General features: G+C 43.3%; 1 protein-coding gene across 2 annotated transcripts in view; it reads right to left on the reverse strand.

Moving 5' to 3' along the window:
- The window catches only part of Gnal (G protein subunit alpha L), a 102740-nt gene that overhangs the window by 23257 nt on the left and 61199 nt on the right, over positions 1–18284 (reverse strand). For both annotated transcript variants that reach the window (XM_075968430.1, XM_075968431.1), the window contains one exon: positions 7492–7589. In XM_075968430.1, the coding sequence (XP_075824545.1) occupies positions 7492–7589 (98 nt within the window). The remainder of the gene's footprint in view (positions 1–7491; positions 7590–18284) is intronic.

The following is an 18284-nucleotide window of genomic DNA, read 5'->3' on the forward strand; positions in this document are numbered from 1 at the left end:
TCCCAGCATGAGGAGTTCTGAAGGATTACTTACAGGCATCTTTTGAAGATCCTAAGACACGATTTCATTTTGGGACCTACGTCTTTTGTTTGTTTGTTTTGTTTTGTTTTTTGAGACAGGGTTTCTCTGTAGTTTTGGAGCCTATTCTGGAACTAGCTCTGGTAGACCAGGCTGGCCTCGAACTCACAGAGATCCGCCTGCCTCTGCCTCCCAAGTGCTGGGATTGAAGGCCCGGCGGGAAGGGTTTATTTCATATTGCAGTCTACAGTTCATCAAGAAGGGAAGTCAGGGCGGGAACTCAGGCAGAGACGTGTTTGAGGAACTCAACGGTCAGGGTTATGGACTTGTCCCTCATGGCTTGCAGGAGGTGACGTCCACAGTAAGCCGTACCTTGCCATAATCTATCATCATTCAAAAAACACCCTGCAGATTTTCCTACAGACCAGCTTGATGGAGGCAATTCCTCAACTGATATTGCCTCTTTAGAAATGATTCTAGCTTGTGTTAAGCTGACCGAAAGCTAACCATTATGAATGGATGAAGGAATGATAAAATATACATAGGGAAAACATGACATGTTACAGGCCTCACATATGGAGCAGTTCAGAGAGTGAGGATTACCCTTAGTGTCTACTCAGTGGCTGTTGCTACCTTTTAATGGAGTCTCTTGTGTTCCCTTGATATTTAATGGAAAGGGCCCCCAAACAGGCAAACTCAAATGATCAGATGCCTGTAATCGCAATGTTAAAAACTTAACAAGCCAGTCCAAGGGGAAATGAATGTCTTTTCTTTTTGGAGACAGGCTCTCACTATGTAGAGAACTGGAAGCCTGGCACTCTGTGTAGACCAGGCTGGTCTTGAGTTCACAGAAATCTGCCTGCCTCTGGAAGTAAAGGCACGCCCCACCACATCCTGTCTATTTTTCTTTTGAAACATGGTCTTGTTGAACAGCCCAGGTTCCAACTGTTGGGCTAAAGTGATTGATTCTCCTATCTCAGCCTCCTGATTAGCTGGGACTTCAGGTGTATGGCATCTCACCTGGCTGGGCGTCTCACCTTGAAGTGCATTAAAAACCCATAATTCAGAACTTTTTCACTATCACTCAGAACATTTTCATCACTCAAAAAGGAACTACGGGGCTGGAGAGATGGCTCAGTGGTTAAGAGTCCAGGCTGCTCTTCCGGAGGTCCTAAGTTCAATTCCCAGCAACCACATGATGGCTCACAACCATCTATAATGAGATCTGGCTCCCTCTTCTGGCCTGCAGGCATGCATCCAGACAGAATGTTGTATACATAATAAATAACCCTTTTTTTTAAAAGAACAAATATTTAAAAAAAAGGAACTACGTACCCATTAACTCCCAGCTCACCTCAGCCTTATGCATGCTTAATCTATTTTGTCTCAACAGATAAACTAGTCCTGGACATTTCATGTACCTGAAATTGTATAACATGAGGCCTTTTGTGTCTGGCTTCCCTGGCTTAGCATAATGAATTCAGGGTTCATCTGTGTTGCAGTATGCCAAGAGACTTCATTTTTTTTTTTAAAAAAAACATAGCTCTATTAAACTTTGCATCATCACATGGCTATATAATATTTTGCTCATCTCTTCATCAGCCAATGGGCATTTGGGTTGTTATGAACAACCTGGCAGGAAAGAACTGGATACTAAGCTTCAGCTTTGTTCCTCCCTCCTGCCCCCCAAAACATGACCACAGAGACCCTCTGGCTTACTTGTAATGATTAAAGACTGCAAACATAAACATCTACAATAAACACAACTCTGATGAAAATCCTATGTCACTGTGGACCACTTGTTCTAGTAAAGTCACCACCTCACTTGGGCACTTGGCGTCAGTTGGGTTCTTTCTCTGTTATGAACCCTGAAAACCAGTACCTGCTTTGAAAAATCACAAACTGGAGCCAACAGAGAGACATCGGGCCGCGCAGGAGTGGTGGAGGGTGGACCCTTGGTCCTCACCACTAGCCAGGTCACCGCAGCCACATTTTTATTGGCATTCTGCCCCTGGGTCTGTGTGACAAAAGGGTTTGATTTCTAATGAGTACTAAACAATGCCACTCCAAGCTATCAAAGAGATAATCTATTGTTTTATTGTGTTGCATGAAATTCGGAGGTCCTACTATCTAGCGCTGTGAAACTCCAGAAATGCAAAGCAAGTGGCAAAGAGCATTAGAAACTTGTGATACCCTGGGAAGAGGCAGGACTAAGGGACCCACACTGTATAAAAGGCAGGCTGACAGGACAAAGAGTGACTATCAGATCGTGTGACGTAAGAATCCACTGGAGTTCTCCATGTAAGGGTGTCATCATGTCGAGACATTTAAAAACACTTTCTGCACACAATCATATGTAGTAACACACCTCAGAAAGCTCAGATTCGGTTTTCAGGACTGACAGAAAGCCAGGCGCCGTAGTGTGCACACCTGTCTAATTCTAGCGAGGTGCACAGAATCGGGAGAAGGCTTTGAAACTAGCCTGGTATATACAATGAGAGGAAAAGAGAGACCTTGTCTCAAACAAGGTGGAAGGCAAGAACTGACACCCAAGGCTGTCTTCTGGCCATTCATGTACCAGGGCACAAGCATGCCCACACTTACACACACAAAACTAAAAATATCAATTAATTAAAATTATTTTGTAAGCTGTAAGGCAAATATTTCCAAAGAATGATAGAAGAAATGAAGGAGGGGGGAGGGGTGCGGAGAGCCTTCTGCTCAGGTGTTGATCGTCTGTATTCTCTCCACTGCTCTATCAACTTCCATGGCAAAAGAGAAAGAAAAATATAAAATAAAATAACTGGAACAAAAAACAACCACTGCCCATATAAAGGGACAGCTCCAATTTTTAGATCTAGAAAATAAGTCTGAAATTAATTTATCTAAAAATAAAGGTGAAAGGGATAGCTAATAATATGTTTATACATCTTAGTGGCAGTTATATTTTTAATGAATTCAATGGTATCATGTAATATGTATCTTTTAAATTCTACTTTATTTTAAAACCTGTCAAAGGCCAGCTTTGAAGTTGAAATTACATAGGTACCAGGTTATTATAAAAGTTTAGCATTTCTCCGGGCTTGGCAGCGAGCCATGCACTTGAAGTCCGAGTGGTGAATGAGGCTGGGAAAACACCTGGCAGTTGAGGAACGCCAGGCCTGGGACTACAGAACAAGGGGTACCTGACTCTTCACCTTGTGCGTGTCTTTCTTCTCTTTCTTTGGTATTCTAAGAGTCAGTTCTTGAAATGGATATGCTTCCAGATGAGCTTATGTGTTGGTGCGAAGCAGAGGAGCCCACACTGGGGGAAAGTTACAGTAAGTGAAGTCTGATTTTACAGAGATCTTCAAAGGACCAATTTTCTCTCTCCTAAAATAGCTGTTTCCATGGTTACTTAATCACTTATTATGAGGCCTTAGAGGAAATGCATATGGGGGGATAATTCAGTAGACTGTGTTTAAATTTTCAATGCGGGAACTATGGAACTTGGAATAAAATATAATCTCTGGTAATTTGCAGTTGGCTTGGTGTTAAAAAGACATTTGTATCCACGTGGGGAGTTTTGAACTCGGTGGTAATCCTGATCCCGCCTCCCCCCGCCCCTCAGCCACCATCCTGTTATGTCAGTCTTGTTGCTGGAAGCAGGAGTTGCTGCTCAGGGACACAGATGTGACCACAAACTGGAATAGTGCTGAGTGGGTTCTAATGACTGACTAGAGGGCAGATGTGAGGCGGCCCGGGTTGAGCCTTGCCTATCTCTCCACTCCTCCACACCATGTGGAATCTCGTCTGCAAAGGGAAAGGTGGAAGAGATGAAAACAGGAAGAGATAGACTCGAGAGTAGCCAATATACCCATCATCCCAAAGAGAAACCACCTACCCAGGGCCTCCCCGCAAGTACTGCTGATTCAAAACTAGCTCCCACACAGCTTTGGAGAAACCCTAGGTCTCCTAGAAGCAACCCGAGGAAATTTCTGCTCCTTGTGTGCCAAACAGCACAATGCATATCTTTACAGCCTCCGAATGTTTACTGCACCCATGTGGTACACTTCAAAGGTCCTTCCCTCTGTACACGGATGTCAGTGTCCCGGGTGCTTCTGGGGCACATGATGTCGGCTGGCTGAGGGTAAAGATGCGGTCCTCACAAGTACAGGTGCCTGTCTCTGCTATATCATTATGAACTGAGGACTCAGAGGGCTGAAGGAGCAGGTTGTAGCTGTAGCTCTGTTGTCACCAGGCCTGCATGATTACTGCCCACTCACATACCAGCAGTTTTTTGCCCTGCATTCTTCCTTTTTAGCTCCTACATCTATATATGTTTGTATGTATATATACATATGTGTGTATGCATATACATACATACATACATATATATGTTCAGGATCACCTAGGAGATTGATGATGCACACTTTTGGGTATTTCTAGAGAGAATTAATTGAGGGCTGATAATTCACCCTAAAAGTGGGTAACACTAACCCACAGGCTGAGAGAAAATGAGAAGGCCAATAGGTATTCCTCTCTCTGCTCCTGGCCTGACATGCAGTGAGTGAATTGCACCACCATGCCCTACCCCCTGAAACTGTGAGCCAAAACAAAACCTTCCTTAAGTTGCTTCTTTCAGGCATTTTGTCTAGCAGCACAGAAGTAACTGATACACAGATCATCCCTGAGAGAAAGATCCTGAATAGTTTTATTAAATCCTTTCCTCTCCCCATCCCCAGTACCATTAACCTGCCTCTGCATCTATAGGCATTTTTTAAAAAGATCTATCTATCTATCTCCAGCCAGCCAGCCAGCCACCATGTACAGTGTCCTGTCTGCATATATGCCTGCAAACCAGAAGAGGGCACCAGATCTCATTTTAGATGGTTGTGAGCCACTATGTAATTACTGGGAAGTAAACTCAGGACCTCTGAATCAGCTAGTGCTCTTAACCTCTGAGCCAGCTCTAGCTTATTCATAGGCATTTTATATGCATGGACCATTTATTTGTGACTCTTTGGATTTGGCTTCCATCACTTAGCATGGTGTCTTCCAGGTCTGCCAATTTCCTACTTGTGCATTAGCTCTGCCTTTCTATTCTGTTGCTGAATACATTCTACGGCAAAGACACTGCATAGCTATGTGTGTTGATGGGCACTTGGGTTGTTTCTGATTTGGGCTATTATAGGTAAGGTTGCTATGAACCCCTGATTGTATGGATTCATGTCTATAATTCTCTTGGGCATAATCTAAGAGTGAATGGCTGGGGACAACAAACTGAGTCTTTTCTGGACTGCTAGATCTTCATGCTGTCACTTTTGATGATATTGAAAGTTAAACCTAGGGTCTCATGCATGCTAGGCAACCACTGAACTAAAACAAAGATTACAGTTTTGTTTTGAGCTAGGTTCTCATTAAGCTGACCAAACTGTCCTTGAGTTCACTCTACAAGCCCAGAAGGGGCCTTGAACTTGCTATCTTCTTGTCTAGACCTCCTGAGTAGCTGGGATTACAAGTTGGCACCGCCAGGCCTGGCCTCTTCTTAGATCTTAGTGGGCAACTCAGTCTCTTAAACCCCTAAGACAATTTCAGCATCACTGAACAACTCTTCCCCACTTGGTTCTGAGAGCTATGCACAGAAAAATGACTCCTAAGCGAGCCCCAGCATTCAAAGTGCAGAACTGCTGAGCAACATAGCAGCACTTGGGTGACTCAGAGTCACCCGAGACATTAGTCAGAACTTTGCCTAGCAGCCTAGATGAGGAAAAAAAAAAGAAACTACATCAAGATCCCGAGGATCTGCAAGGGGAAGCTTCAGTGTGTGAGAACCTAGGGTGTGGTATGGACTTGTGAAGGAATTGAGGGTCAGTATCTCCAATCAGTAGCACATGCAATATGGGGCTCTTGCTTTGTTAATTCAGTTATGAGCCCATGTTGCATAGGAAGCCTCCATATTCGCTGGACTGAAGTATCCTTCGTGGTCTCTAAGACTATATGGAGCAGAACGATTCTGCTTCCCGGTCTTCACAGCTCTTGGAATGCAGCACAGTGCATTTCTTGGCATTTGTAATGATGCTGGTATGTACCACACACTGGGCTGAGGGCCAGATAAAGCACAGCCATGAGTCACACACGGCACCTCACACTTGATAAGGTGAGGGAGTGACATCAGTGTAATATTTGCCATGCTGGACTCCTATTGTGATTTTAGAGGATGTTCCTCCCACTCGTAGGAAAAAGAGTGGACCGGAAACTAGAATGCTGGGTTTTGACAGCAGCTGCCTTGCAATCTGGTGTTTACCTTGTCTCTTTTTTACAAAGAGATATAGATATTTTTGTGTGTGTATACGTGTGAATCTGTATACGTGTGTATGCCATGTATGTGTGGGGGCCTGCTGAGGCCAACAGAGGGCATTGGGTTCCTCGGATCTGTAGTTTCAGGTGGTTGTAAGCTACCTGGGTGCCGGAAGAGCAGGAAACACTCAACCTCAGATTCATCTTTAAGTTGTATGACCAGGGGTGTGTGGTCAACTCTCACTTCCGTCTCATAATCAGTTTGTTTTCATTTTCACTATCAGCCAACCAGAACACATTGAAGTCACTGCTGGTTTAAGTCCAGAAGTATTCCAAAACAGTAGAAAAAGGAGGAAGAAAACCTGCCTGGGACCAATTTTAGCTTCACGATGCTGAATTCCAAAGTGCAATAGGCCCAGGGAACTGATAGGAAACAGGCTTTATTCTATTTTAAATTAGGTGCATGTGTCTGTATATCTCTGTGCATGGTGTGTGCAGGTTCTGGAGGAGGCCAGCAGAGGGCACCAGATCCTCTGACGCTGGAGTTACAGGCAGCTGTGAGCTGCCATGTGGGTGCTGGGAACTGAGCTCAGGTCTTCTGGAAGAGCAGTCAGTGCTCCTAGACACCGAGCCATCCCCCAGCCCTACAAATTTTGATATTAAAATTTTAATTTGGAAATCTTATTTCCAAATTAAAATATGATGAATATTTAGGTACATTATAATTTAGAAACACGCCTTTAAGTCTTTGTAGCAATAAAAAAAATGAAGAGAATTGAAATGGTCAGGACAAAGTGAGTGAAAGTTATTTTGATTCTTCCGTGAAACAATGTTACTGAACATACCTGCTTTAGAAACAATGTTACCAAACACACCTCCTTTAAAAACAATGTTACTGAACATACCTCCTTTAGATACAATGTTACTGAACATACATCCTTTAGAAACAATGTTACCGAACACACCTCCTTTAGATACAATGTTACTGAACACACCTCCTTTAGAAACAATGTTACGAATCACTCCTCCTTTAGAGACAATGTTACTGAACACACCTCCTTTAGTAACAATGTTGGGAGTCAAAAGTTACACTTGCTCCTGCTTCAGGAAGCCTCAGAATCCCAGGGAGGGCAGCACAGCCAGGAATATAATATAATCACATTTCACAGAGGCCTGGCCAGGGAAGCAACTTACTATTGTGCACAGTCGATCAACTGGTACTCGTTGGATCTCTCAAAGCAGGCCTTCACCCCCTCATCGTCCCACAGCTTCTTCACGTGATCAAAGAATTCCTAAGGGTGGGAAGAATGACAAGAGAACACACGTCAGGATATTTTACAAAGTGAAGAGGGAGAAGAAACTGCAAGGCAGAAGTTGCGAGGAGGGCGGGGATTCTTTTAGTTTAAGCTCTACACCGCCATGGGCACTGATGGTTCAGCACAAGGCAAAGCAGGACATTTGGCTCTCACAACTCATGCAAGCTATGGAACCTCCCAACTGTTCACAAAGCCCACCAGAATGAAACCTGGAAGCCAAAAATCAGTGCCAGTCATTCATTATAAAAACAAGAATGCAATTGTTCGGCTCTTAAAATTCAGTGCTTTTGAGAGCTAAGCCGTCGCCTTGGCAATTGAAGACACGGACAGTCTAGGGTCCATCTTAGCAGCTGTCTTGTGACTTTTTAATGTGAGGTAAGATCAGAATGGCAGGCGGGAGAGATAGTTCAGTGGTTAAGAGAATTTGCTGTTTCTGCAGAGGACCCTGGGTTTGAATCTTAGTATCCAAATGGTAGCTCACAGTCATGTGTAATTCTAGTTCAAGGGAATACAGTGCCCTCTTTTGGCCTCCTTGGGCACTAGACACACATGAAGAAAAACACCCATACACATTAAATTAAAAAAAAAACCTGACATATCAAAGTAGATAGATTAAATTGGCCCATTAACATAAAAAAAATCTGCCATGGGGTCTCAGTTAGCCCAGCTTGGCCTCAAATTTATGATTCTCCTGCTTCAACCTTCAGTATTATGCCTGCTAAATGATGGACCACTTTACTATGAGGGTTTTGTTTCTTTGTGTTTAAAGCAAACCATGAGTTAAATACGAACTGTGAGTTTTGGTTCATCCAGGAGTCATAAGGTCACCATGCTTGCCCATTATGGCATCAGGACCCACTGAAAGACCTGTCCTTACCATAAAGTCACGTCACTAGTTCTGGGGTACTTGGTTCCTCTCCAGGTGATTGACTTAACATAAAACAGATTGGGCTGGGTTTGAATCTAGGAACTATTGACACTATTCTACATTTTATAAAAGTCCATAGTTTCCGCCTGCAGTTTAAGAGGTGCCCAGGACGAGTCAAGGCTGGTTAATAAGTAAGAAGAGCAGAAGTCCCCTTACTTGGTTCTTGGGTTAGGAAAGGAAAACACAAACCAGAGGAAAGCGCCAGCAGGTGCAGGCTCCTGCCTCTCTCTGGGAAGCTCTCCCAAGTTCCTCTAGTTCATGGCAGAGTCAGGAGAACTGGCTCTCCCCACCCTCACCCTGTGTAGTGGGCCAATGTGGTGGTCACAGCAGCTGGTCACAGAAAAGACCCCACCCAGGTCAGACCCCGAGCTAACTGGGATGAGGCTAGGGGACAGATACAGGAAGAGGTTAGACTCCCTGGAGACCAGGTTGTGGAAAGCTTGTCACAGGGACTGGAGCCAGTGGAAGTGCAAGGGTGCTGTGGCACCCTGCAGGACCCTCATCTAGGTGGCAGGGGAGAGGGAGGCACCCAGATTAGAACCTGTTGCTATCTGGTCAGTGACAGCGGGCCAGGTGCTTGCTGGGTGGGGTGGGACTGGAAGGATAGGCTCATTGGTGCTAGCATCATTCAGACCCACATCTCTCAAGATCACTGTGGGATACATCTGGGCTGCCTCCTGTATCAACCAGTGTCTGTGTCCCAGCTCTCCTGTGCTATTGGGAAGTATTCAGAAACGGAAAGCTAAGGAGCAATGTGACTGTGACATTTCTAACTGTTTTCTATATTACCGAATGAGAAGCATCTTGAGATCTTTGTATGTTTAAGCAACTGCAATGCATAGATACTTTTGACTCTTCCAAGGGGCTGAGCTGCATTATCTAAGACACAGCACCACATTTAAAACTATTCTTCAAAACTAGGTTCTCAAGTTTTGAAAGCAAACTTTTGTATTCTTTGCATGTGAATGTATATGTGTGTGGTGTGTATATGTGTGTGTACTTATATCTGCACAGGTGGGCATCTGTGTGTGTTCGTGTATGCAAGTGCGTGGAGACATCCGAGGCTGACATTGGGAGTCTCCCTTGATGACTCTCAGCCTCGTCTATCGAGGCGGGGTCTCTCAGATGAATCCAGAGCTCACTGAGATGAAGATTCTACCTAACTGGGTTTCTCAGCCTGGGGGCCCTCTCCTCTGCCTTCTGTGTGCTGGTGTGACAGGCATTTATGTGGATCTGAGCACAGATGCTCACATTTGCTGAGCAAGCACATTATCTGCTGAGTCATCTCCCCAGGGACCATAATTTTAAGTAAAATTTAAAGTTTAAAAAAAAAAGTTAAGTACCTAACCACTGCCCATTTATTTCACAACCTTATTCTTCCACCATCTCCCACTACCTGGAATCAAAAGTATGTTTTAAAAAGTTTGTAATTCTCAGATGATAACCTGTTTTTGTTTCTGCTATCAGAGTCTTCATAACTTTTTTTTTTTTTTGTTTTTCGAGACAGGGTTTCTCTGTGGCTTTGGAGCCTGTCCTGGAACTAGCTCTTGTAGACCAGGCTGGCCTTGAATTCACAGAGATCCGCCTGCCTCTGCCTCCCGAGTGCTGGGATTAAAGGCGTGCGCCACCACCGCCCGGCAATAACGTTTTTTTAAAAAAGGAAACAGATGGATGACAACAGAAAACATGATGATACTATTTTCTATGTAATTTCTATACTAACATACACAAATCACTTCTGGGTTCTACACACTCGGGACATAGTTTTCATTTTGAAATGCAAACTGAAATCATCTTATTTCTTGAGCTACGGGACGTGTAAGTGGCCTTGCACACTGTAGGGCGTGCCTGCCCAGCTCTTCCTAGTGGGAGCAGTCCCAGCCAGTCCTGCCCCCTGGGCTAGTGGAACTCGTCACTGGATAGTGAGAAGATATTGTTCCTTATGCTCACGCATGATATTCTTTCAAAGATGACACACAGAAAATAACTCCAGGGTTAGTGTCAGGAGTCCTCCTGCACAAGCGAGCTATTTATGTCTATGATGGAGTTTTAATCTTACAGACTCTGACTTGATGACAACGATGATTCCTCCTCCTCTTCTTGAGACAAGATCTCATGTAGCCCAAGGAGGCCCTGAATTTGCTATGTGGCAGGGGATGACCTTGGCTTGTGTTCCTCAGTCCTCTTGCCTCCCATCTTGAGTTGCTGGGTGTGCACCACCATGCCTGGTTTATGCGCTGCTCAGGACCGAATGCCAGGCTTCTTGCACACTGGCACAACACTCTACCAACTGAGTTACAGCCTCCAACCCTCTTCTAGGTGATGCATGGTATTGAGGTCGTGTAAGAACCATGGAAATAGTTGCTCTACTGTATTTTTAGGGCGTAAGGACAGAAGAAAGTTTGTGTCTGTTTAGGATCCTCACAGATTTTCCTTCAGGTATCTATGAATCTTGATTGGTTGGCTTCTTAGATATAGAACCTATCCATATGAAGAGTCAATTATAAGTTTTAAAATTCTCCTTAGGAACAGATTTCAGAAACTGTGCTAGGAAAAATCCTACGAACCCAAACATGTAAACCACTGAGCAGTCCCAAACCCTTGCCTTCGCTAGCATGAAGTATGGCAACCAGAGACAGTATCAAAAATGACACACTAAAAGGTAGTCATATCCCACCCTCACTGGGTGCTCTCGTGCTCCAGGTGACATTCTGGGGTCTTGGATACCAGATCTTTTCTGTGTCTCAAATAACCCATGAAATAGGTGATTCAGCTCCATATTCCAGACACTAGAGTGAGAACTGAGTAGACGTTGTTTTCTTCACATCCACTGAACTGGAAAAAGCTGAGCTTGGACTCAGAGCATGCTGGGAGTCCACCTAGCATCCTTCCCTCTTGCCCACAGCCGCTTCCTGGGTCCAGGGGCAGCATGGGGGACAGTGTGGGTATGGGGGACAGCACATACACACTTGTTGAGTTTTGCATATAGGACTAGCCTATTGCTATTCTCAACATCATTTAAAAACAACCTTTGGGTATATTTTATATGCCATAAGCTTTACCCTTCTATAGCATGGTGCAGCCACCAACAGTCAGGGAGGAACATTCCATCACCTCAGGAGACGGTCACCCTTCTTTTGGATCAAGACCCACCACTACCCCAGGGCCAGATGGCTGACTGCTGACTTAGGCTGTCACTGTGGTTTTTACCTTTTCCACAGATTTTATACAAATGAAATCATATAATCTTTTGTGTTTAGCTTCTTTCTCACTTAGCATGATATATTTTGGATCCATTCACCTGGCTATGCATGTTACTAATGTGTTTTTAGATTTTTATCTTTTATTTTATTTTTTTCTTTTGCTTGTGACTGAACCCAGGCCTTGCATATGCTAAGCAACTGGCCTACCACTGAGCTGCATCCTGAGCTATGTCCTCTGCCTTTGTTCTTTTTGATTGCAGAGGTCTAGCCCATTGTCTAAGTGCACTATATTCGGTCATTCACACACCAGTTGATAGACATCTGGTTGTCTCTAGTTTTCAAACTTTATTAATTATTTCTGTGTGTGTGAGTGTGGGCATACGCATACTGTAGTGCTGTGTGTAAAGAGGACACCTTTTGGGGGTTGGTTTTCTCCTTCCACTGTGGGCTCTGGGGATCGAACTAAGGCTACTGGACTTGTGCAGCATGTGGCACTTTTACCCACTGGGCCATTCCCTGAGCTGTGTTTCCAGTTCTGAACAGATCTAAAGAGTGCTGGGTTAGTTTTACCCACTGAGCCATTCCCTGAGCTGTGTTTCCAGTTCTGAACAGATCTAAAGAGTGCTGGGTTAGTTTTACCCACTGAGCCATTCCCTGAGCTGTGTTTCCAGTTCTGAACAGATCTAAAGAGTGCTGGGTTAGTTTTACCTACTGGGCCATTCCCTGAGCTGTGTTTCCAGTTCTGAACAGATCTAAAGAGTGCTGCGTTAGTTTTACCCACTGAGCCATTCCCTGAGCTGTGTTTCCAGTTCTGAACAGATCTAAAGAGTGCTGGGTTAGTTTTCTATGGACTTTGGTTTTCATTTCTCCTAGGCGGGAAGCTTAGCTGGGTTATAAGGTAACGGATGTGCAGCTGTAAAAACTGCCAACTTGCTTTGAACGGTGGCCCTGCCATGGCTCCACCGTGCACTCGCAGAGGCGAGGTCTAGGATCCAGCTTCCGCCTTCTCACCAGTACTCACTTTACCTCTCTTCTTCTTAATTAGGGCCCATCGTGGTCTTAACTTTCATCTCATTAAGGGCAGATGATGTGGGAGATCATTGCCTTGGCCGTGTCCTCCTTCCTTCTCTCTCCCTCCCTCTTTCAGCTTCAGGACGGCCAGGAACCTGCTCTGCAGCCCAAACTGCCCTTGAATTCATAAATAATCTTCTTGTCTGAGCTTCCTGAGTGGTTGGATTGAGTGCAGGCGTGTACTGCCACACCTGGGTTCTTGTTCGTCTTCTTTTGTCTTCTGATTATTGATTTTTTTTTAAAAAAAAGAGTAAAAGATATCAAAAATGGCATCTGAAGTTAAAACCTTTCTTAGATATGGGGTTTATTTATATTTATTTATTTATTCTCTTGAACTTTAATTTTCTGAGGTGTCTGTTGATGAACACAACTTAAAATTTTTGGTGATATTCAATTAATCAATTCATTTTATTTTAGGTTTTATGGTTCTCTCTGTGTTCTATCAGAGCAGTCTTTGGATAATTCAAAATTAAAATTTCTCCATGTTTTCTCTAAATGTTATAGTTTTAGCTCATACATTTGCACACTAATCCAGTGAATTAATTTTGGCATGGCGTGAAGAAAGGGCTTCCCGCAGGATTATCAGTGTTTTGCAACATGGAGGAAGTGCTGTCCTCTCTCAGTTGAATTACCATGATTTCTATGTTGAGACTGACCAATGAACTTGAATTTATTTCTGGAACTTTGGCTCCAATCCATTGCCTGACACCTCTGTCATCTTTATATCCACACCAGGCTGTCTGGATCATTGCGGATTTCTAGTAACCTTAGGACGAGTTTCTTTCTTTCTTTCCTGTGTGTTTCTGGAGTTGAATTCGTAGTTTCTGTCCTGTGGAGTCTAACACTAGCTTCACTTCCAGTTTCCAAATTAGGAAGCTTCAAGGTCTCTCATCTTTTTTCGTACTCTAACGTTGTTACAACATTCTTAGGGTTATTCTGAGTTTCATATACTCAGGATCCATTTCAGGATCATCTTGCTTGTGTTTTGATTGGTGTTATAGCTCAAAATGGATAAGCAGCATCTTAACCATAAATCTTCTATGAACATCATATGCCTGTTATAAATTGCTTAATAGTTTTCAATGTTCACATATTTTGCATCTTTTGTTAATGTCTTTTTAAAAACCTTTGTTATTTTGAATTCACTTATATTTATATTTATTTTTTATTTTTATTTTTTTGTGGTTTTTTGAAACAAGGTTTCTCTGTTGCTTTAGAGCATGTCCTAGAACTAGTTCTTGTAGACCACACTGGCCTCGAACTCACAAAGATCCAACTGCCTTGCCTCTGAGTGCCGGATTAAAGGCGTGCGCCACCACCGTCCAGTGATATTTATTTTTATAAATCACCTTTTTGGTTAGATTTTACCACCAATACACAGACACACAGACACACAGACACACACACACACACACACAGACACACACACACACACACACATTATATAATTGTTTTGAGGCTATTGCAAATGAGATTTTCCCCCTGATTTTTTTCTCAGTGTGTTTGTTGTTTACATATAGGAAGGCTACTGATTTTTGTATCTTACTATTATGCTGAGTATATTTATCAACTGTGGGAGGTTTCTGTCAGAGTCCTTAGGATTTTTTAATATTTAGAACCATTTCATCTACAAATAAGAATACTTTGACTTCTTCCTTTCCTATTTGTACCCCCTTTATCGCCTTCATTTATCTTAATGCTGTAGCTAAGATTTCAAGTTTTTTTTTCTTTCTGTTTTTCAAGACGGGGTCTCACTATGTAGCTCTGGCTGTCTTGAAACTCACAATGTAGATGAGGGTGGCCTCAAACTCATAGAGATCTGACAGCCTCTGCCTCCAAAGTGTTGGGATTAAAGGCGTGGACCTCTATGTCTCGTCTATGACTTCAGTATTGATTGAACAGGAATGGGGAGAGTTGGCATCTTGTCTTGTTGATTTCAGTGGAAATGCTTTGAATTCTTCCCATTTAAGCAAGATGTTGGCTAAGGAATTGTTGAATGTTATTATTATGTGTGTTATTATGCCGAGACATGTCTCCCTATTCCTAGATTCTCTGGGACTTTTATGATGAAGGGATGTCCTCCTATTCCTAGATTCTCTGGGACTTTTATGATGAAGGGATGTCCCCCTATTCCTAGATTCTCTGGGACTTTTATGATGAAGGGATGTCCCCCTATTCCTAGATTCTCTGGGACTTTTATGATGAAGGGATGTCCCCCTATTCCTAGATTCTCTGGGACTTTTATGATGAAAGGATGTTGCATTTTATCAAAAAACATTTTCTGCCTTCAATGAAATGGTTGTATTGTTTCTGTCCTTGAGTCCATTTATGTGATAGATTACATTTATTTATTTAATCTCTGCATCTCTGATATGGCGTCAACTTGATTTTTTGAAGTGTTTGCAAGTATTTTATTAATTTTTTTTTTTTTGCTCATGATCCTCAGAGCTATTGGCCTATAATTATCTTTTTTTTTAAAAATTTGGTTTTGGTATCAGGGTAATACTGACTTTATAAAAAGAATTTAAAATATCTCCTCATTTTCTTCTTTTGTGGAGTGGTCTGAGGAGTACTGATGTTAGTTCTTAGGTCTGGTAGACTTCGTCACTGACTTTATATTCAGTGGATCAGTTGGGCTATTTTTAGACCTTTTCTGTCTCATTGGACACCATGAATCTACTTAAATTATTTATTTCATCTTTCTTTAGCTTTGATAGACTATATATAGCTAGAAATTCATTTCTTTTATAATTTCCAGCTTGGTATGAAACAATTTTAAAACTGTGTCTTTATGATTTTTGGAATTTTCCCAGAGTCTGTTGTGATGTCTCTTCCAATTCATCTCTATTATTATTAGTTTGGGTTTTCTCTCTAGCACTAAAGCTTTGTCAAATATTTCATTTTTGGACATTCTGAATAGCATACAAATTGGTGTCTATATCGGTTTTGCCTTTTATAAGCTTGCTACCTTTACCTGTTAGTTTATGAGCTTATGATGCACTTTTTGACTGGGACAGAATTGGAATTCTGTATAGATTGGAAACCCAGGAGGACTGAGCTATGCGACCTCCACAGCCACTATGCTAACCTTTACGGTTTTGCCTGTCCTTATATTTCTTTTGTGTTTGTGTGTGTGAGAGATTCTAATTGTTTTTAAAGATATGCAAAGTTCTAGCTCATGTTTCCAAATTATCATCTTACCAAACAACTGTGTTAAGCATAGAAGTTAGTAATCAGATCTACGGCCCTTAGTGGAGAAAGAATTAATTAAATCTTCCCTTTGGTGATGGGAACATAACTTTCCCTGCTACCCTCCACCCCACACAAAAGTAGTTTTTTAGCTTCTGAGATTTTTTTCTTTTTACAGTCCTCCCACTCCTAAACCTAAGAGGCTCTGTAAATCCCAGTTCCCTGAGAAAACCACAAGTACAGCATGCCGAAGAGATTCAGAACAGAGACTTATTTGTGTGGGCTCAGAAATAAAATAATTAATTATTTTCACTGGGGGAAAAGAGACTCCAAGAATCACGACTTTAGACTTTGCTCGCAGACAATGCACTGTTACTTGACAAGACTTCGCCTCAGAAAAATCAGGCTCGAGTTATGTAATTATTCTCGTCCTCGGCCTTCTGAGTCACCCAAGCTCTTGTGTCTGCTGGGGCAGCACAGGAAAAGGAGACACCTTCTCTGGAGGACTCCAGCCAAATGTAAAGCCAATGTCTCCAGGTGGGTCTGCTGTATTCCAACTCACAAGGCTGGTAGAATTAGATACACCTTTCTTTGGGAAACCTGTAGTGTGAGACACACGAAGAGCTCTAATAAGGCCCGTCAGATAACAGCCATAGTGGTTGCACTTGGATTTTAATTATCTGAGTCCTTGGATGTAAGCCCAGATGAGTGGATTCTACTTACTTATTTTAAAACATTTCATTTATCTTACATACTGACCACAGTTTCTTCCCGGTCCTCTCCTCCTGCATTTCCCCCACCTCCTTTATACACCCCCCATCCACTCATTCCTCCATCTCCTTTCAGAGAGGGGCAGGCCTCCCACGGGAGTCAACAATGCATGGCTTATCAAGTGGAGGTAGGACCAAGCTCCTCCCTCAGATGGGGGGGGAGATTCTTCGTGATGGCTAGTGAAACTCAGTTCCCTCAACTGTCCCAAGGAACAGCGCAGTGGTTGGAGTATTTCTGGGCCAAGGGTGGCACCATAGCCAGGACTGAGCAGTGCATGGCTCAAAGGTAGACAAGGCCTGGACTGGAGGTCTTGAGTATGTGGGGTGAGAGGGTCACAAGGACAGGCAAGGATGAAATAAGTAGATGAGTTTGGTGACCAAGCTCTAGAAGGCGGGATAGGACAGGAATGACTGACAGGAACAAGCCACAGGAATTCTTTAGTGGCTCTGAGCACAGAGGGGAGGGGAGAAGGGGAAGAGCCGGTGTGTGCCAGAAATGTGGCCATGCAGATTTGGCAAGATGGCAAGACTTAAATGAGCAGAGAGGAGACGCATGGAGAAGGAGAGGCCATCCAGGTTTGAGGAATTGATTCTAGAAATAGCTACAGGACACATGAGGTTCTAGGGTGGAGGAGAGAGGCCCAGACCTATGAGCCTTGGAAAGAGGATGGTACTTGTATTGCCAGCCTGACCAGGGGAAAAAGGAGGTGGGGTAAGGATGGATGTGGGGGCATTTAAGCCATTGTGTTGGCTTCAGTGATTCACCCTATCATACTCTGAAGCTTCCTAGATGACCTGAGGCCTTTGACCTCTCAGGAAAGTATTCAAACCGAGACTTGGGCACTGAGAGCTGTGAAGGGAACGGCATGGACTCAAAGGCATGCAGAAACGCACCAACAGTCTGCTGCAGGGAGGCCAGAGAGGATGCGTGTGGGAACCAGGTGATGTCCATGAAGGGCTATATGCTGAACCTGCATGTCTGCTACCCAGGAGGAGGACATCACAGTGCCCACGGGAACATGCCCCCACTCTGCAGGTTCTGCTGATGCCTCTGAGGTGGTCATACTCAGTTACATTGTGACCACTAGCTTACACCTGCCAGCAAGGTTCAGGGGATCAGGGAGAGGCATGGACGGAACTCAAGAATGACAATGTGGGTGTCGGCCTATGGTCACTTCCTGTCAACAGACAGCTGTGCACATGTACCCTAAAGGGGTCTGGTGGTATTGTCAGTTGGACAAGACAAAAGCCTGTTCTGATTCTGTGGGTCAGGTGTGGCCCTGCGGTTCTGTGAAACCAGAAAGCAGGAGTTTCAAAAAATCCACACCTTGCTCTGAGCGCAGTGATTGGGGGATTCAAATTACTACAGTATATAACACATCCTTAGGCAACCACCCACTACTTTGTAATTCTATAATAATATCTGGCATTTGATATCTAGAATTTGTTTTTACAATTGAATTATATTTGATTGGATATCTGGGATTCGATTCTATAATAATATCTGATA

Source organism: Microtus pennsylvanicus, chromosome 4, assembly GCF_037038515.1.
Source record: "Microtus pennsylvanicus isolate mMicPen1 chromosome 4, mMicPen1.hap1, whole genome shotgun sequence".
Taxonomy (NCBI): domain Eukaryota; kingdom Metazoa; phylum Chordata; class Mammalia; order Rodentia; family Cricetidae; genus Microtus; species Microtus pennsylvanicus.